Here is an 18,007-nt window from a genome sequence, read left to right on the forward strand (position 1 = left end):
TGTTTATTTCCCCATCGTCAACTCCTCAAATCCGATGATGTCTCTTTCATCTCCTTTATCTGTTTAAACCTTTTAGCCTAAAGCAGTTAGTCTTTATATCTATAAGCAGGTCATGGTCCTTTTTTATTGGGTTAATAGAAAATTAGTGTTTTGGCCCTAAAATCCAATGTGATACGTTTGTTCTTGAGAAATCTTCATTTAGAATTTTTGCTCTTATAGTGTGCTAGCTTCTTTTGTGTATGTAGTTAGTCTCATTTTTCTCATACATTTATGTTCATTATAAATTCACTAGATTCTTGTTGTTGGGGCATTCACCTTTACTTTTGAAAATTTTGTTCAGGGTGGGATGTGAGTATATATTTGTGACCATGACTCATCACCTCCAGGTGTCCCATCCTTCATTTTTCACTGTAGATATTGCACTTCTCATTTGTGATTGGATTCATGTTTTCTTACTTTCTTTTACCTATTTCTCCGACATTACCCTCTTGGGCAAGTGGATCAAATTAAAAATGCTTTTGACATGCTTATAGATTTTATTTAAGTGATTGCATGTATATGTTGAAGGTGTTTTTGAAACTTTATTGGGATGAATCTGTGGACCTTATAGGACTCTTCAGAGCTTATGGAATTATTTTAGTGAAATCAATCCTTTTACAAATAACCATTTTTTTCCTTTGTATAGATTGTATTTGAATGTTGATTTTAATGCAGTGTGATCCGTGAAGTTGTCTGAAAATTACTTGGTTTATCTTGGATCACTAAATTTCAGAGGAAAATTTTTTCATTCAACGAAGAGTTTAGGATTGATTTCATAAACGTTGGTTGGTTTCGTTGATGTATTATTATAGCTATGATAGAAAGAAAATCATAATGTTGCGTTTGGTTCTCTAGAAGCTAAACTTAAAAAATTTGGAATTCTCGGGTTTATGGTTCGTTGGATTTTTCTCTTAATCAGTAGTTAAATTATAGTTTATTTATATTTTGTTGCCTTCTTACTTTACACGTTGAATATATGAAAGATTAATCTGCAATTCAAAATTTATTTTGTAAGAACATCGACCATATGTTAAAAGTATTGCGGAGAAATTGTCAAAAAAAATTTAGCAGATTCAAGTTTATATAGATTTAGAGAAATTGAAGAAGAAAAAATATAGGCATTTTAATGTCCTCTCTATTGAAGCAATGCAAGATGAGGAAAATGTTGGATCGTCATCCTAAAATTAAAATGATCTCAAACATCTTTCATAAAACTATAAACGATATTTATTTATAGGACCATGCTATATATGCTATTAATTCTTTACTTTTATAATATATCACAACATGTAATTATTTATTAATTACATAAACATTACATCGTTAGTTATTTAATTAACCAAAAATATTACATCTTTATTAATAAAAAATTAATTCTTAACAAAAAAATTAAATATAAACTAAACAAACGTGCATTGCACGTTGCTTTCACCTAGTATATATATATATATATATATATATATATAAGTTTTATGATTTTTCCTTTTTACCTATAACCAATTTTATTATTTATCATGTTCAGGTCACCTGCAAACAACGTACTGCAGTGCCTCACCATTTCACTCAATTCACAAGAGAGCCAAGTGACACTTCCATATGATATCATTGTATGCGCCTAGCATGCAACAAGCGTTACTTCAATCAATTCTCCAACCTTATAAGTTCTTGGAGAGCCGATCTATAAAATCCGTCGTTGCCACGCATGAGATTCATAAGCTACTATAATCACTCATTTAATTGCTTTATAATTATCTAGCCATACCTCTTCTTACTTTCTCGAACTAATAAATCTTCATGAGATCAGGGAGAAAGTGGATACCTAGCTCGATCAAACACGTACCGCTACAATAATTGATTGCATGTCACTTTTCATAATTGCAATTCTTTTTTTTTTTTTTTTTTTGATATTGGGGGATTTAGGGAGGGGGATCGAACCCAGGATCTCTCTTATGAAGGCTGGGTCTCATGCCATCTAGGTTTCATAATTGCAATTCTAAGTCCAGTAATTTAACTTATATTACAAAGAAAAATGATTTGTACAAGTCTCAAATAGACAAGTCTCATACAAGCTATTGTAAAAAATTGAAATCTAACTAAAAAAGTATAAAAAAAAAAAAATATTTTTTATTAGTGGAATCCACTTTTTATAAAGAGTTTGTACGTGACTTATCGATTTAAAACTTGTACATAGTATTACTCTATTAAAAAGAAAATGGGAAGGGTGAGATTCCTTTAATCTTGAAATACTTGATATATCTAGTACTTTGATTTAACCAACTAAGCCAACATCTTTTTGTATCATAATTTGCATGTCCAACACATGCACACGATTCCAAATTTATGAATGTCTCAATCTAAGATCAAGAATACAGAAAGAAGAAACATAGCTGATTGTTGAAAAGTTATATTGCGGATTAAAAGTTGGCTTATAGTTTTCAAAACAGACGAGAGCTGATTATACGTACAGAACATCTTCTAGTACGTTCCATGCACGTGGTCCATGTGACATGTGATAATCTATACATGCATAACGTCGCTATATACCGATACGTGGAATATTGGTGGACACTGCAAAGTAGTGATCAGAGATGATTTTAGCTATTAATGTGAATAAACCATAATGAATGCTTGAGATTCTAATATTAATTAGAGCTTATTAGGACGTATATATAAATCCTATAGAGAGAGATGTTGACATATGTGGTAATAAAAATCTTGAGATTGTGGGACATCAGTTTGGAAGAGGTTTTATGCTCAAGAGGCTCAACCATACTAATATCACTTGATAATGAATAAGGAGATCAATCCTTACATCGACGGTTTTTTAAAAGAGTAATATTATCCATCATCTTAATTTTAATGTGATATTAGATGATTGAAGATTATTTATTATATTTTATTTATAAATTTATCATCTAATATTATATTATAATATGTCGAGCATATGATAAGATAAATGAATGATAAATAGTCCAATACAAACAAAAAATTGCTGCTTTGTGATATCTTTGTGTTATGAATTTGGATACCCTTTGGCCTTTTCCTTTCCGATCCTTTTGTAAACTCAACGAAAGGCCGAAAAGGGAAAGGGGAAAGACAAGGCAGGATAACAGACAAACGCACGACTTGTCGTACTAGGAAACACACTCGATCACAATTTTTAGCTGTCGCGGAACTCAGGCTCCATTATTAACTGTAAAAAAGTTAGGGCGCGGCGCCATAAACATCAAACTCAAGTCCGCACTCCCTCTGTCTCTTTCTCTCTCACAGTCCTATCCCAGAGTCCCACTTGTCAAGATTTCTCCCCAATTTAGCCCCGCAATTATTTCGATTTTTAACTTGGCCCCAAAACTCTTAAGAAATTTACCCAACGAAACCACACTCCCTGTTAAACAATTCGATCGCGTTCTATCACCCTCTGCACCACAAATTCAACTTCTCTGGAGTTTCCAGAATCGGATTCTGCTTTCAAAATCTGACCAAGTTTGCACCAATTCGTCCCAGTCATTTCCGTACGACCTGTTTCGGCCAGGAGCGACTGGCGGGCTCGATAGATTTGACCGAACACTCGGGTTTTCGAAGCTGGTTCTGACGTTGGGTTCGATACGGTTTTCTTTTGGTCAAACTTGATTTGGCGGATTCATGGAATTTGAGCTATCTGATAGCAGTGGTGAGCTTACTCCAAAGATCTTATGTTTTTCAACCTATTCTGTGGGTTTCTAGGGTTTTTGATAGGTTAATTTCGGTGAATCAGAGGTGGGCGTTGATAAGTTTTGGGTTCTTTCATGTTAGCTGTGCAATTACTCCTCGTTTATTGTTTTGTCACTTGGTTTTATTTTAGCCTCTGAAAGGTTGAAAGTCGGTTCACTTTGCCTGAATTGTTAACAATTTGACTGGATTGCGTTGTTGTGGATTGTGTATTGAAGAAAGTTTTGGTTTTCTTCTGTTTTTAGTTAAGATGGGGTACAATTTTCGTGGAGTATCGCTGTCTTGACTTAAAAAAAATTGCATTTTGAAGGAGCTATGATGAATTGAATAGGCTTTAGCTTAATGTATGTATTGTTGCATTGATGATTTTTTTTTTTTTTTCAGTTATTGTATAATCTTCCTTCTAAGGAATCGATTTATTTAAAATTTCGACTTATGGTGTCTGTTTGTTGTTTTCTGAATCTTTTGAAACCAAGCTCATGTTCTGTCGTGAATAGTTGCTTATGAGCCTGTTTTTCTTCAATTGTTTTTGTAAGGTTCCTGAAGCAATCTATGATTATTAGCAGTTTCAATGTCTGTTTGAAGTGAATTCTGGGGCTTTTTTTTTGACATAATTGCAGAAAAGTGATGGACATAAGCTCTGTAATTGTACTCAGGACTGCTTTAATATGAGTTTTTTTGTGGCTTTTAAAGGTTTTTAGGTGTTCATTTTTACTTTCCTATTGGGGTTTTGATGACTTTAATCGAACTTACTGTTTTTGATTGGTTTATGGGTAGAGGTAGGACGAGTGTTTTGGTTATAATTTTACAATTTAAAGTTCTACATGGCATGAAATCTCTCTATTGGGGTTTTGATGAGTTTAATCGAACTTACTGTTTTTGATTGGTTTATGGGTAGAGGTAGGACGAGTGTTTTGGTTATAATTTTACAATTTAAAGTTCTACATGGCATGAAATCTCTCTCTCCTTTTTTTTTTCCTGCTCAGAGGATAATGTGAAACAACATATTTTTTTTACTATAGTAACCTGATGAACAGAAAGCAGAACTGGCCTCCTTTATTTTTTCTTTGGCGCCAGGTGTACGGAAACAAAGTCGCAACTAATCCTGGGGTGCAAATGCCCTTGGCAAGGAGTTTTCCTCAAGTGTAGGGTAATTCAAGAGGAAATCTCTCCAGCCTGATGACCTCTAGAAATTGTTTGCACCCAAGGGGGTTCAAACCTTAGACCTGGAGGGAGCATACCATAAAGACTGAGGCCTTTTCCACTTAAGCCCAACCCTAGGGGTTGTGGCCTACTGATATACCCTGTATTAATTTATTATCTTGTTTCCCTGTGAACATGATGGCATTGCTGTTGGTGCATCATAAGCCAAATTATGTGCCAGTTTTCTGGGTCTTTATATACATCGTGAACCCAATTGAAGGATATTTTACCTTTCTTCTTTTCTATGGAAAATTTTGAGAAGAGAAATTTTTCATTCGCAAAAATATCTCATAAAAGTAAACTCATAAATTGATGTGGCTTGTTGTGGTAAATCAGATTGTAGATTTTTTTTTTTTTTTCACATGAAGTAAACTAACATAGCACATTTAGCCAAAGCAATTTGTGAATTTCACTTTTATGAACCTAGCACTCTTCTTAGAATATTTGGCTACCACATCCTAGAAAGGTGTTGATTTAATGAGCCAGCTTTATCTGAAACAACTACAGGAACAGATGATGACCTTCCTCCTTCACATCAAAATAGATTCCAAAGAGCAGGCCACACAGCTGGAAATGGAAGATCTGCAGTTGTTGGTTCTGCTCCATTATCTAGGATGCACGGTGATATGGAAACCCAGATCCACCAGATTGAGCAAGAAGCATATTGTTCAGTCCTTCGGGCATTCAAAGCTCAATCTGATGCGATCACTTGGGTAAGGTGTTCATTTCTTCTGTACTTGTTTGTGTAGTTAACACTGTACTGTTGTTTTTTAGGCTTTTGTGTTATCGATTATTTAGGACAAGGAAAGCTTAATTACAGAACTTAGAAAGGAGCTCAGAGTATCAGATGAGGAACACAGAGAGCTTCTATCCAGGGTTAATGCTGATGATATCATTAGGAGGATAAGGTCTGAATATTTTGGTCATATTCTGCTGATTAGCTTTCGTCTAGCCTGTGCTGACTTGTAGTTGGGTTTTTATTTTAATGGGAAGTGAAATGAATCGTTCTGTAGGGAATGGAGGAAAGCAAGAGGGCCCCCATCCGGCATGCTCAATGCTGCTCAGCCTGTTCATGAGCCCGTACCTAGTCCCACAGTTTCAGCATCACGCAAGAAACAGAAAACATCACAATCTGTGGCTTCCTTGTCCCTTGGTGCACCATCTCCTGCGATGCATCCATCTGGGCAACCGTCTTCATCAGCCTTGAGACGAGGTCCTCCTCCTCCAGGATCAAGGAGCAAGAAGCCAAAATCGGTATGTAAGAAGGTCTTCAATATTATCTGTTTTGTTGTCATTTTCCTCTATTTTCTTTTGACTGGGAACTTTGCCTGCTGCATCCTCGATGATGTCCATGCAGTATCCTTCTACTGGTCTCACAGGAAGGGCCCAAGTTGGTAATCGTGCTTCTTCAGGTGCCTTTGCAACCAATGAACCTGCCGAGCCCACAACCTATGATCCACTAATTGGGAGAAAAGTCTGGACAAGGTGGCCTGAAGATAACCACTTTTATGAGGCAGTAATAACTGACTACAACCGTATTGAGGTGCGTTTTTACTGTTGACCATACATTATTTAAAAATTGATGGGCCTCCATTAAGCTTACTAATTTCAAAATGTTTAATAGGGCCGACATGCCCTGGTGTATGATATTAATACAACAGATGAAACTTGGGAGTGGGTCAATCTCAAAGAGGTAAATGCCTTGGCATGTTAGGGCCTCAATAGATGATCTATTTTAAAGCATTATGTTTTCTATACAATTTATATCCTATCTGTGCTGAAAATTGAAGATTCTTGAATGCTGATGACTATAGTTGTTCACACAATGCCTTTTGTTCTTTATCCCATTCACAAAGGTTTAGTTTGAAGCTTGCATTACGAAGCCAAGCTGTGTTTTTCATAGGGTTAGTTTATTAATTAAACATCAAATTATGATGCATTTTCGAACGATTTATGGTGCTAGTAGTGGGGAATGGATGTGTGGAAAAGACTTGAAAAGTTTAGAAGAGAATTTTTGTGGCTGGCTTGTTTGCAATGTTTTTGACTCCCTGTTAGTTCACGAATGAGAATTTTTTCTTGATATTTTTTTCTTTTTTAATCTATAAATGCTAGATATCGCCTGAAGATATCAGGTGGGAAGGTGAGGATCCTGGAGTTTCTCATAAGATTGGTCATCCTGGACCAGGCCGGGGGGTTAAGAAATCAATGGCACGTGGTGGTGCAGTTACCGGTGCAGGAAGAGGTAGAGGAATATCAAAGGGTCAGTCAAAGAAAGAGTTTTCCTTGTCGCAAAATGGAATTGGGAAGAAGGCAATGGGTGATATTGAAATAGTTCACACAGATACTCTTATCAAGGAGGTATGAAGGCAATTGATTGTTAGAAATAACTGCAAGTATGGTGACTGGCTTTTCCCTAATTGCTGTAAAATTTAAAACAGGTGGAAAAAGTTTTTGGTGCCAGTCATCCTGATCCCATGGAAATCGAGAAAGCTAAAAAAGTGCTGAAAGTAAGAACCAAGCATCTTCTACAGTTAATCTTGCATGTTCTTTCATCCCGACAATAGTGATGTGTTCTTTGAACTGCAGGAGCATGAACAAGCCTTGGTGGATGCAATTGAAAGGCTTGAAGATGCATCTGACGGTGAAAGTGGTAATAACTAATTGACAGATAACAATGTTATATAGTAGATCAAGTTAAATAAACTAGTGCTGCCTTCTGTTGTATCTATTTATTTTAGTTTTTGTATATTTAGATCTGACGATGCCGCTCACTGTATTATTTTGTTAATCAATCGTCATTCATTTTTTGCCCCCAACACTTGACAGTCGAAAATGGGACCCAAGTGAGCGTCTTATATTTGAAGATAGAGTTCATGCTGTTTTCTGACGGTTTAAATTTCTAAGGTGGTAATATTTTTCCGACCTGGGGCCAAATACAAAAGGACCATTCAAGATATTGACCCCATTTTCACATCATGCATCTTGCCAGTGACACTCCCTAGAATCGGCATTCACCAATTATCGTGCATTTTTGTTTCTGGGATGCAACAAAAACTTTTGATGTTTGTATTAATGATGCAAGGAATACTTTTCTCTTTCTCCTTTGGCTTCCAAGCAGATGGAGAAAACCCATTCTCACAGGGGCGATCAGTGGATCAAGAAGGATGGAGGAAGCGGCAATATGATGAAATAGGCGAGCGTAGAGTAGTTGAAGGTTCACATGAGGATAAAAATGGCTAGAGGGAGTAAAGTTGCATCCATGATCGTCAAGAAGGCGACGACATATAGAATGTGTGCTTGTAGTATGTTTTTCTCTTATGTTACGATCACCCTAGTGTTTAGTTTGGCTAGGTTCTCTTTGGTTAGAAAAATAGGCTTGGTTTTAATGTATGTATAAGTTTAGCTGGGGAAATGCTGATGCAAAACATTTAACTAGAAGACTTGACCTTGTAAAGATTATTTTGACAAATGCATACTATTCTCGTGGTTGACTCTCTCTCTCTCTCTCATATTATTTGGCTATAACAATGGTTAACGGGCCAAGTTCTTTGGACAGCTGACCAATTTTTCACTGGGATGGCTCTTAGAATCCAAAACAACATTCTAATCCTGCAAGTGAACAAAGGTGAAAAATCAGCATGCATATACATTCAATACAGAGATAAATCCCAATCACAAGTCCGAGAACTGGATCAAATTACTACAATGAAGCAACAAATTCAAGGATAAGATTCACCATCTGCGCATCATAAGCAGGCCCTTCCATTTGGAAATGGCTTACCCCTTCTATCAAATGTGTTTCAACACGCCCTGCAGCAGAGCTCAACTTGTTGTTCAGCTGCTTCACGCTAGTAAACCCATCCCGCGTACCCATGACAAAGATTTTAGGCTTTGGGGACTTCAGGATGGCGTTATGGTGTCGCCCAAAAAGAATTGAGGCAATCATACCAAAAGGGTACCCTAGACTCACATAGCCCACAACTTGTTCAATCTGATCAACTGCAGATCCTGAAATTGGTGCTCCTGCAACAATTAAGGCAATATAAGAAAATAAAGAAAAAAGGCATCATGGATGAATTTGTGTATTACAACAGCTTTGATGACGGATGGTATTGTAACTTTTAAGTGTATGGATGCCTTAAGAATTCACATGTTGTCTATCAGAAAATAAAGATTTCCTTACATTTAGCATCAGACAAAATTCACATTTCAGTAAATCATCACTACCATGCTCTAAAAACAAGGATTAAAGTAGCAGTTCATCTCCTGAGTCGTCTAACATTAACAGACAGGTATTCGAGGGAAATACCATAATATTATTATTAAAGGTCATAGAAACATGTAAACAGAGAGAAAATGTTTTGCTTATAAGAACTACCAAGAATTTTTCATAGCCAAATTAACAGGGTTCAGATGTTGTCTATCAGAAAAGAAAGATTTCCTTACATTTTTTTTTTGATAGGTAAAAAAGAAAGATTTCCTTACATTTAGCATCAGACAAAATTCACATTTCAGTAAATCATCACTACCGTGCTCTAAAGACAAGGATTAAAGTAGCAGTTCATCTCCTGAGTCGTCTAACATTAACAGACAGGTATTCGAGGGAAAAACCATAACTATTATTAAAGGTCATAGAAACATGTAAACAGAGAGAAAATGTTTTGCTTATAAGAACTACCAAGAATTTTTCATAGCCAAATTAAGAGGTTACCAGTAATCCAGTATGTGTTACGAGCAGAACTCTGAATTGAACAGATAAAAGTTACGTCCATTAACATTCTATAGCAATTTAATGGTTTAATTGTGATGTCTGGTAAGGGAATATGCCAACCTGTAATCTGAAAATTGTCCAAGCAAAACACTCAGCCCGTAAACAAAGTGCTCATGTAATGGTTGCACATTTTGTGCATCGATGGGAATACTAAAAATACATAGATAATCTCACATTTAGCAAAGAAAAAATATATTTACAAGCCTAATTTTTAACACACCCAACATATTGTTGGTGTGAAAGCCTTCTATATCAATTATGTTAAAAAAATTATTGTTGTTTTGACTTTTTTAAAGCTGTAATGGTTCCCACAACAAATGGTGTGTTAACACACGGGCTTGTATGTTGCAAAACTCTTATAACAAAATCCAAAAGTTGGGTTCAAGTAATATCCCGGTATACCTATTAACAGTCATTACCAGGTACCTTGGATTCAAATGTCTTCTATATGCTTATCATGCGAATTTCACCTCAACTGGTGCCATTCAATTTCCAGTCTGAAACTTACATGTTCAGCCGAGTTAAAATATGGGAAAACCATAGTTCCGAACATTGTCTTGATGAGGGGTTTTCTTTTTTCAACTTTGGATCATCTTGATATTTGGAAATATAGAGATATTGTTGTTCGATAGTGGGTTGGGCAAAATATGGATGCAATGAGAAGTCACCGAGTATTATCACACTGGCACAAGGTCACAAAAGGTAGAACTTAAACCTAATCCATATTCACCTACGTTTTTATGTGCATGTCATGGTTGCAAGAAGCCTTTGATGACCCTTTTGTTTCACCTTTAAGACCATCAATTGAAGTAGATCATCAGTACTCCAACAGTCACAATTTCCTAGTTTATAAAACAAAGAAAATCACATATCTTTAAAGGAAATTCATATTGACAAGAAGCAGAGGTTAGGGAAAGCCCACTTTATAAAACATATAAAATCAACATACGACACAGCCAGCATGAGAATTATATGAAATTGACCCAACAAATTACACCAGAATCAGTATAACCAATTGATTTCAACAAATGGTGCTTTTTTTTTCTAGATATGTTACTCGCTATGAAATAAAAACTATAATAAAGTTAATACAATACAGAAGAAAGAGCAAGATAGCATATAAAATCAAATATCCAATTCATAGATCTAGAAATAATCCATCAAACCATTAAATTGAGTAAAGCAATCCATTCGCTTCCAAAGATAACAACCATTAAGCTTGTCCTGCCCATGAAGTGGGAAAGAAATCTTGATCTATATAAATTGTTAAAAATAAAAGAAAAAAAATCCTACCTGCAGAAGAGCCTACCAACAAAATCCTGCCAACGGAGAGATTCTCAGAGACCCACTTGCAGACAGCAATAACATCCTTGATTTCCGCAAAACCAGTGAGAGAAGCCCTTCCACTTGACTTCCCAGCTCCTCTCATGTCAAAGGTCACCGATCTGTAACCTTTTCCAGCCAGCCCAGCTGCTATTCCTTTCAAGAGGCCTTGACAACCACCAAGGACTGAGTATGGGTGGACAAGAACAACCACCAAGTCATCCTTAATTTCTTCCAACGGTTTGAAGAGCCTCGTCCGGAGCTGGACTCCATCGATGGTTTCAACAGTGGTAGACTCTACAGCACAGTTTGACATCTTGCAGGGAAAGAGAAGTAGATGGAATCAGCAATGGCTTGTGATGTGTGCGTTTGTTAGGGAGAGAGAGGAGGGGGAGTAAATGTTGGTTAGGTTGGAGTTGGACAACACCACCATAAGGCTAAGCAATGACTTGGGTCGTGATAATCGCTTTGGGCCGGTTTTCTGAACCTCTAATACTTTATGAGGAATGTTCGATGTTGTGCGAAGTTTTAGGACTCGTATTTCGAAAACATTATCATTTTATTATTATAATTATTTTAAATTTTTATATAAAATATAATAAATAATTCTATTTTTTAAATCTCAATTTATTTTTTTTTAATTTTAAAAAATAATATTTAAAAAAAAATTATTTTAATAATATTTTATTTAATTTTTATCTTTTATCTTAAATCATCTCATCTCATATCTAAATTCAAACCAACTTTTAAGATCTCGCGTAATTTATATAAGATCTATTATATAATGTAAAAGTGCACTATTTTTTAGAAGAATGCTACTTATCATCTCACACTATACATTTTATATATTTTAAAATTATTTTTTTATTTTATTTTATTCTTATTAAATTAAATGAGTTATTCTTCTTATCATTCATACACCATATACTTGTTGTAGAAAAAATGAAATAAAAAATTAAAATAGATGTGGTGTGTGGGAAGAATAAGGAGAATTATTATTATTTCATATAAAATTTACACATTATAAAATTGTATAAATCATGTTTTCGCATATCACTAAATATAGTTAAAGGAACTATATACTTAAGAGGGAAGTGCATGCACATTCTTTTCTGTTTCTTTTCGTTTTAGCAAAATTCAATGAACTAAAGGTATGCCTTTGGTCTTTCTATGAAATAATTTTAATCCAATAAAAAATAACTGTTGCATATGAAACAATCGAAATTTTTAGCTAATTAATTATAACAAGTCTATTATTATGGTTGAGTATACCACATCTATTTGTATGTGTGCTCTTATAATTATAAATCAACGCTAGTCTACAAGAAAAAAAAATTACCAATAGTTCAAGTGAGAACATTATCTCCCTTGATGTCTTTTTGGGCAAAGATTCTTCCCCTTTTGGGCAATCCTTTAGGCAAAATCAATATTATGCTTAAGATAATATTCATAAAGAATGAAAGAAATGTTTTTCTCAATCCTCAATTTGATATAAGCAAAAACTATGGTTCCATATGATGTTTTATATATAAGTAATGATACATACAGTTGTGAAGTATGTAAGCGCCATGCAGTTATTTGAAAAAGAATGATGTTTATTATTAAAAAATTAATTTCTTTTTATGTAGGTCCTGTATTTATTCATTTTTTTTCAAAATGATTGCATGACGCTTACGCGCTCACGATTGCAATCATCATTTCTCTTTATATATAGAGTAATCTACTCTTCATCCTAATTTTATCATCCCCAATCATGCACACTTGTTGCGGCACATTTTAAGTGGTTATGTGAGTCAAACATTTATATGTTAATCACTTGAAATGTGCCATATAAAAAACGCGATTAACTATGATAAATTTAGAATGAAGAATAACATTTATCTTTTATATGTATATATTGAATTATCAAAATTACATTGTACTTTACACTACAAACACTGTTGATGCGTTTTTTTGTCAAGACTAGATGCTAATGGTAGGTCGAATGACCCACGATGGTGCTCAATTATGGTTATAGTGATTGGAATGCTCATCCACAAATTTTACAAAGTGCAGAAAATATAAAAAAAGAGGAAGACAACAAGATTTATGTAGTTCAGTTCTAGGACTTACGTCCATGAGTCTTTTGAGGCGAATGCCACCACATTTTGTGTTTGTACAAGCTAATTGCCTGCCTCAGTTTACCCTCAATTATAGAGATGAGTATGTAAGTGGAGGAGAAGAGAGACTAGGATGAAGTTGAGGATGTGCCCCCATCCAGAAGAGTCCCTTTTGGTTGTCTTGGTCCTTTAATTTGATGACTTTTGCTCTATGTCATGTCTAGTATCAACCTTAAGCTATGTTTTAAATTCCCTTCTAGGATTGACAAATTGTGTTGTATCAAGTTATAAGGATTAGATTATATAGGTCATCCAGAACCTAACCTGTTCAATTAATAGGTAAGACGACACAACTCGCTTAAACCGTTTATTTGTTTTTGCAGTTCTAGAATCTGTGAGGTCATCTTGAATTTTTTTTTTTTTTTTTTCCAATTATGATATCTCTACATTTTTCTTTGTTTTGCTTTTCCTTTGAAATGGCTGTTAGAGGTCATATCAGTGTCCCGACTGCTCTGTTTTATTTTGTTCTTTTTTTACAATTTTGTGTTAGCTGAAGGGATTTATCTAGTGATATGAGGTATTGGTCCTGGTGACCCCTTCCACAATCAAGATCTGCACTTCATTCTAATGATTTCAGAAGCTTGTTTGATTCTTGTTTAGTTCTCAATTAATGTACATTTTGGAAAAATCCCTGTTAGGTTTTTACACTGCAAGGGAATTATTTATTTTTGATTTGAAGCCATCAAACATCCTATGGGATGAAAATGGACGTACAAACGTGCTTATGCATTTCTTCCTCGGTATGTTTACACTGACTATTCCAACAAATTGTTTTAAATATATAAAAATGAATGGATTTGATAATCACTTGTTCGAAGTCATGATCTGTTAACTTCCCTCTCTTTCCCTAATAAACTACTATCGTAGTTTTACTTTTATGAACTTGTTTAGTTGCCACAAGCAAAACGTGGGATGCCGTTTTACATGGCTCCTGAGCTGTTTGATGACGAGGGTGGCCATTCATATGCATCTGATTTCTGGGCCCCTATATGAGTGTTATGCAGGGTGGCCTCCCTTTGTGGAAAAAGAATTTACTCAACTAGTAAAATCCATCCTCTAAGATCCAACTCCTCCTCTCTCGGGGTAATCCAATCAGCCCTTTTGTCAATCTAATTAATTATTTACAGGTAAAAGATCCAGCTGAAACAATCCAATGGCCTAAGCTTTGTGGACATGCTTTTTGGAGAACCAAATTTTCTCCAGTGCCTCTACCTCTTCAGCCTGCTTTTGATAATATGATAGAACTATGAACTATATACTAAAACATGTCTTTCAGAACGTAATGGTGATAAATCTCTTCCAAAGAAGGCCCCACCTAAATATCGTGAAAAAGATGTGAAGGGGCTCTGAAGCATGATGAGAATTCTATTTTAGGATCAAGAGGCTGTGAGACACCGATGAAGGGTACCCTGCAGAGCTCAAAACAAGGCTCATGGCAGAGTGGAAGAGATTGAAAATAAAACACAACACTATATCTTCAGCTTGATATGGCTATTTTTTCTTCTTTGTCCAGAGCTTAAAATCATTTCTTGAAAATGAAAAACTCAAGGTAAGAACCTTCCTATACTATTGGAACATTCTATTGAGTTAACAAATTAATGTGTTAATTTTATATATGCAGGTTATGCCAGCCGCTTAGGGAAATGATACTGAAGTTGCTAGTGAAAAACCAAGTGATTCTAGAAATCAATAGAAATTAAAATCTCTGTTCAAATGTAATAATATCATATATAGTACTTAAATCATTTTCATGTGATTTGATTTGTAATTTTTTTTCCTTTACATCAATAATTACTCATTATATTATATTTATTATTAATTTGGGTGTTGTCATTTTTTTTTTCTATTATGGTATTTTCCATTATCGTCATTTTCTTAAATGTCAATACAGAATACATTGTTATAGACTTCAATCTAAATTTGGTGGCATTTCAAAAAATGCCGAGAACGTAAATATCGTGACATTTATTTAAAGAACAATATCTGCTTACAATCGTTAGTGATTATTATTGATGCTTTAAAAATCCTAGAAATCATTAGATTTGGTGGTAATTCTAATAAGATGGCGGTGTTTACAAAACATTGGGAAAAAAATTATCTAGTGGTGTTTATGTAATGCGCCAAAAATATATTAGTGGTGACGTTTAGATAAATGTCATTAATTTATAAAATGTGCCGGCAACGTGCTAATAGCTGTTAATTTTTATAATATGACGACATCGTACTAGTGGCGGCGGGTAAATGCTGAAATTGACAGTTTAATGAGATGATTGCAAAATTAACTAGTAGTTTGAGGGAATTATATGTAATTTCCTTCATTTTATAATATCTAAAAGATATTATGATTGAGGGTGAAAAGCTTTTTTTCTCACTCGTTTTCTCCCCATGCACATCCTCAGCTGTAAATTAGTGAAGCGCAGCAACAGAATTGCCAAAATATGGATTTCTTCTTCTCAACGTGCTTCAATTGTTTCACACTACTTTAAATAAAAAATAAACTTTTGATTGCACAAAAGCAAATAGAACGTAAGGTCATTTTGTTGTGCTAGGAGTAATTAACTTTTGTATTGGTGTGTTGGAAATTGGAATAGAGTTCTCTTCTAGATATTTTCAGAGGCTAACTCAAGTTCTTAGCATTCAAGTTCTATGCAAAATCTACGATAGTTTCGGGAGAGGAAACCAAACTCTACAAGAAGAGGCAAGCATGTCGCTTGTCTGATATAAGAGAGAGTTCTTTATGGGAGGTTGCAAATGGAATTTGTATAAATCAATTCTTCTAGTGTATTGCAAATGAAGAGTCCTGTAAAGAGTTTTCACTTCAATACCAAAATTTTGTACTACTTTGATTATTTTGGTTATTGTGTGGCTGCATTATTTTTCATTTGAATTTTGCTTCCACATAGTTGCGATATTACCACCCACTCCATTCTACATGTTATTTTTGAGATGCAATGTAATTTTCTCACATCAATTCAGATGAATCATCTTTTCTAATGATGTAAATCTTTGTAGCCTGCTACATAAGAGGATAGAACAGGAGAATAGATAGTTATGAAATTCACAAATGAAGTAGTTAGTAGTGTGATCACTATATTTTTTTTTTTTTTATAGTGATAAATCTTTTGTGTTCCGATGAGAAAGAAAAGGACTTTAGTATTTTTCAAGGTCCGAAGAGGGTGTGAAACACATAAGATCTCTTGAAATGAAAATTGAAAAGGAATGTAACTCCAATTCCTTTAAAAATGATAAGATGAACGAGGAATGAGCTTAAATTACTTAATGATTTAGAAACGGCTATTTATTCATAATTGTGCATGTGAATTAGTATGAATATTAAGCTTAATGAATGACAAGCAACATAGGTGTAATACAAATTAGGAGGGAGATTTGGACATCAAAATGATGCCAATTATATTTTTGTATATATTATGAACAAAAAATCTTTCGCATTTGCTTTGTAGTTTTGACTGTGCATGGTGTCTTATTTACACTAAAACAATAAAAAAGGAAAAAAATCTAGTTGTAAGTAATTTTGCACACCAATACGTGCACCCATTTAATCTGATTGGTCAGGAAGTCATATTTTAATAAAAATAGTACCAATTTGAATTTTGAATTTGAAAGTAGTAACATTGGTACATAGATCGGTATACAAATTTGCTTGTGCGTAACAAAACTAAAAAAAAAAGTACCACGGAGTGTATCTTGCTCATAACAAATTTGGATTCCTAACTTCGATATTAGATCTCTCGCTCAGTGAATTACCTTTAAATTTGTAGCGTATTAATTAATTTTTTAATTTTTAGATTTTTCAAAATCTAATATATTGCATGTTGTAATTAAAACATATTAGATTTTGTAACCACTTTATTTCTCTACCATACAAAAATATATCATCTTTGAAAAAAGGCATGCATATCTGTTTGAAAAACATCTGAGCATATCAAACAGGTTTTTTATTTTATTTTATTATTATTATTTATTTATATATATATATATTACACTAAACATCTACCGTTCAAAAATTCTCAAGCTAGAGGGATTTCCAAAAGGAAAATGAGACTTAGCCACAAGAAACTTACCGGTCGGTTATTATAATTTTTTTTCAATAATTAATAAAATAATTATTAGTGAAATTGTGTATATTTTAAAATGATTAAAAAAATCTAAAAAATATTTTTAATTGAACTTAAGAAACGCTTTCCCTTCATTTGAATTTTTTTTAAAAGAGGATGGAACTTTTCATTAATTGAGTTCAAATTTAATCAAACCAGCTTTAATTATAAGAAAACTTCAACAATTGAGTCCAATTCCTTTAATTGGCTGCAAAAGTGAGAGAAATCTAGTTTCTCCTCATCAGAGATTACATATATCAGCGTCCACGAGCATGCAAGCCTGAAGAAACCAGCAGTAGTAGTGCTGGTTCTTAAACATTACCACACGTGTCCGACTTTGGAAATCATCTCCCCAAGAGTGACAATTAGAGGCACTGCCTCCACCAAATTTCCCAACAGTACTGTTTCCACGACTCCTAAAGTCATCATTTCGATAACCAAGCCATCTTGACGGAAGCCTTCTTTCTTTCATCGTTTGCTGCAAGATCCACTATATCAATAGCTCCAACCAAATATGAGGTTGTTATTTAATTACTCATTTAATCAAACATACTAAAAACATGAACAAACTTTTTTCATGGATTTTTAATGTCACCCAATTGGTAGAGATGCTAAAATTTAAGGAAAGCATTGCAAAAACATAATTTAGAACTATTTCAATAATTATAGAGAAGAATGATGTATAATAG

General features: G+C 34.2%; 2 protein-coding genes across 5 annotated transcripts; one reads left to right on the top strand and one right to left on the bottom strand.

Moving 5' to 3' along the window:
- The first annotated feature begins 3,258 nt into the window (after positions 1–3,258).
- On the top strand, positions 3,259–8,446 carry LOC122291775 (protein EMSY-LIKE 3-like). Of its 3 annotated transcripts, none has more exons than XM_043099744.1 (10): positions 3,262–3,709; positions 5,458–5,663; positions 5,749–5,858; positions 5,964–6,204; positions 6,308–6,493; positions 6,575–6,643; positions 7,063–7,308; positions 7,389–7,457; positions 7,537–7,600; positions 8,066–8,446. In XM_043099744.1, exons 1-10 carry the CDS (start codon positions 3,682–3,684, stop codon positions 8,188–8,190), a joined length of 1,344 nt encoding a protein of 447 aa, XP_042955678.1. In that variant the 5' UTR covers positions 3,262–3,681; the 3' UTR covers positions 8,191–8,446. The 3 variants fall into 3 exon arrangements, with proteins under 3 accessions (XP_042955680.1, XP_042955678.1, XP_042955679.1); XM_043099745.1 differs by having other exon boundaries at positions 3,268–3,709; positions 8,069–8,446; XM_043099746.1 differs by lacking the exon at positions 6,575–6,643 and having other exon boundaries at positions 3,259–3,709.
- Positions 8,447–8,497: 51 nt separating this feature from the next.
- LOC122291776 lies at positions 8,498–11,520 on the bottom strand. Of its 2 annotated transcripts, XM_043099750.1 has the most exons (3): positions 11,015–11,520; positions 8,687–8,973; positions 8,498–8,559 (listed from the first exon to the last, which is right to left on the bottom strand). In XM_043099750.1, the coding sequence occupies exons 1-3, from the start codon at positions 11,358–11,360 to the stop codon at positions 8,554–8,556; spliced, it is 639 nt and encodes a 212-aa protein (XP_042955684.1). In that variant the 5' UTR covers positions 11,361–11,520; the 3' UTR covers positions 8,498–8,553. The 2 variants fall into 2 exon arrangements, with proteins under 2 accessions (XP_042955684.1, XP_042955681.1); XM_043099747.1 differs by lacking the exon at positions 8,498–8,559 and having other exon boundaries at positions 8,577–8,973.
- Between the last annotated feature and the right edge of the window lie 6,487 nt (positions 11,521–18,007).

This window comes from Carya illinoinensis, chromosome 13, assembly GCF_018687715.1.
Source record: "Carya illinoinensis cultivar Pawnee chromosome 13, C.illinoinensisPawnee_v1, whole genome shotgun sequence".
In the NCBI taxonomy this organism is placed as follows: domain Eukaryota; kingdom Viridiplantae; phylum Streptophyta; class Magnoliopsida; order Fagales; family Juglandaceae; genus Carya; species Carya illinoinensis.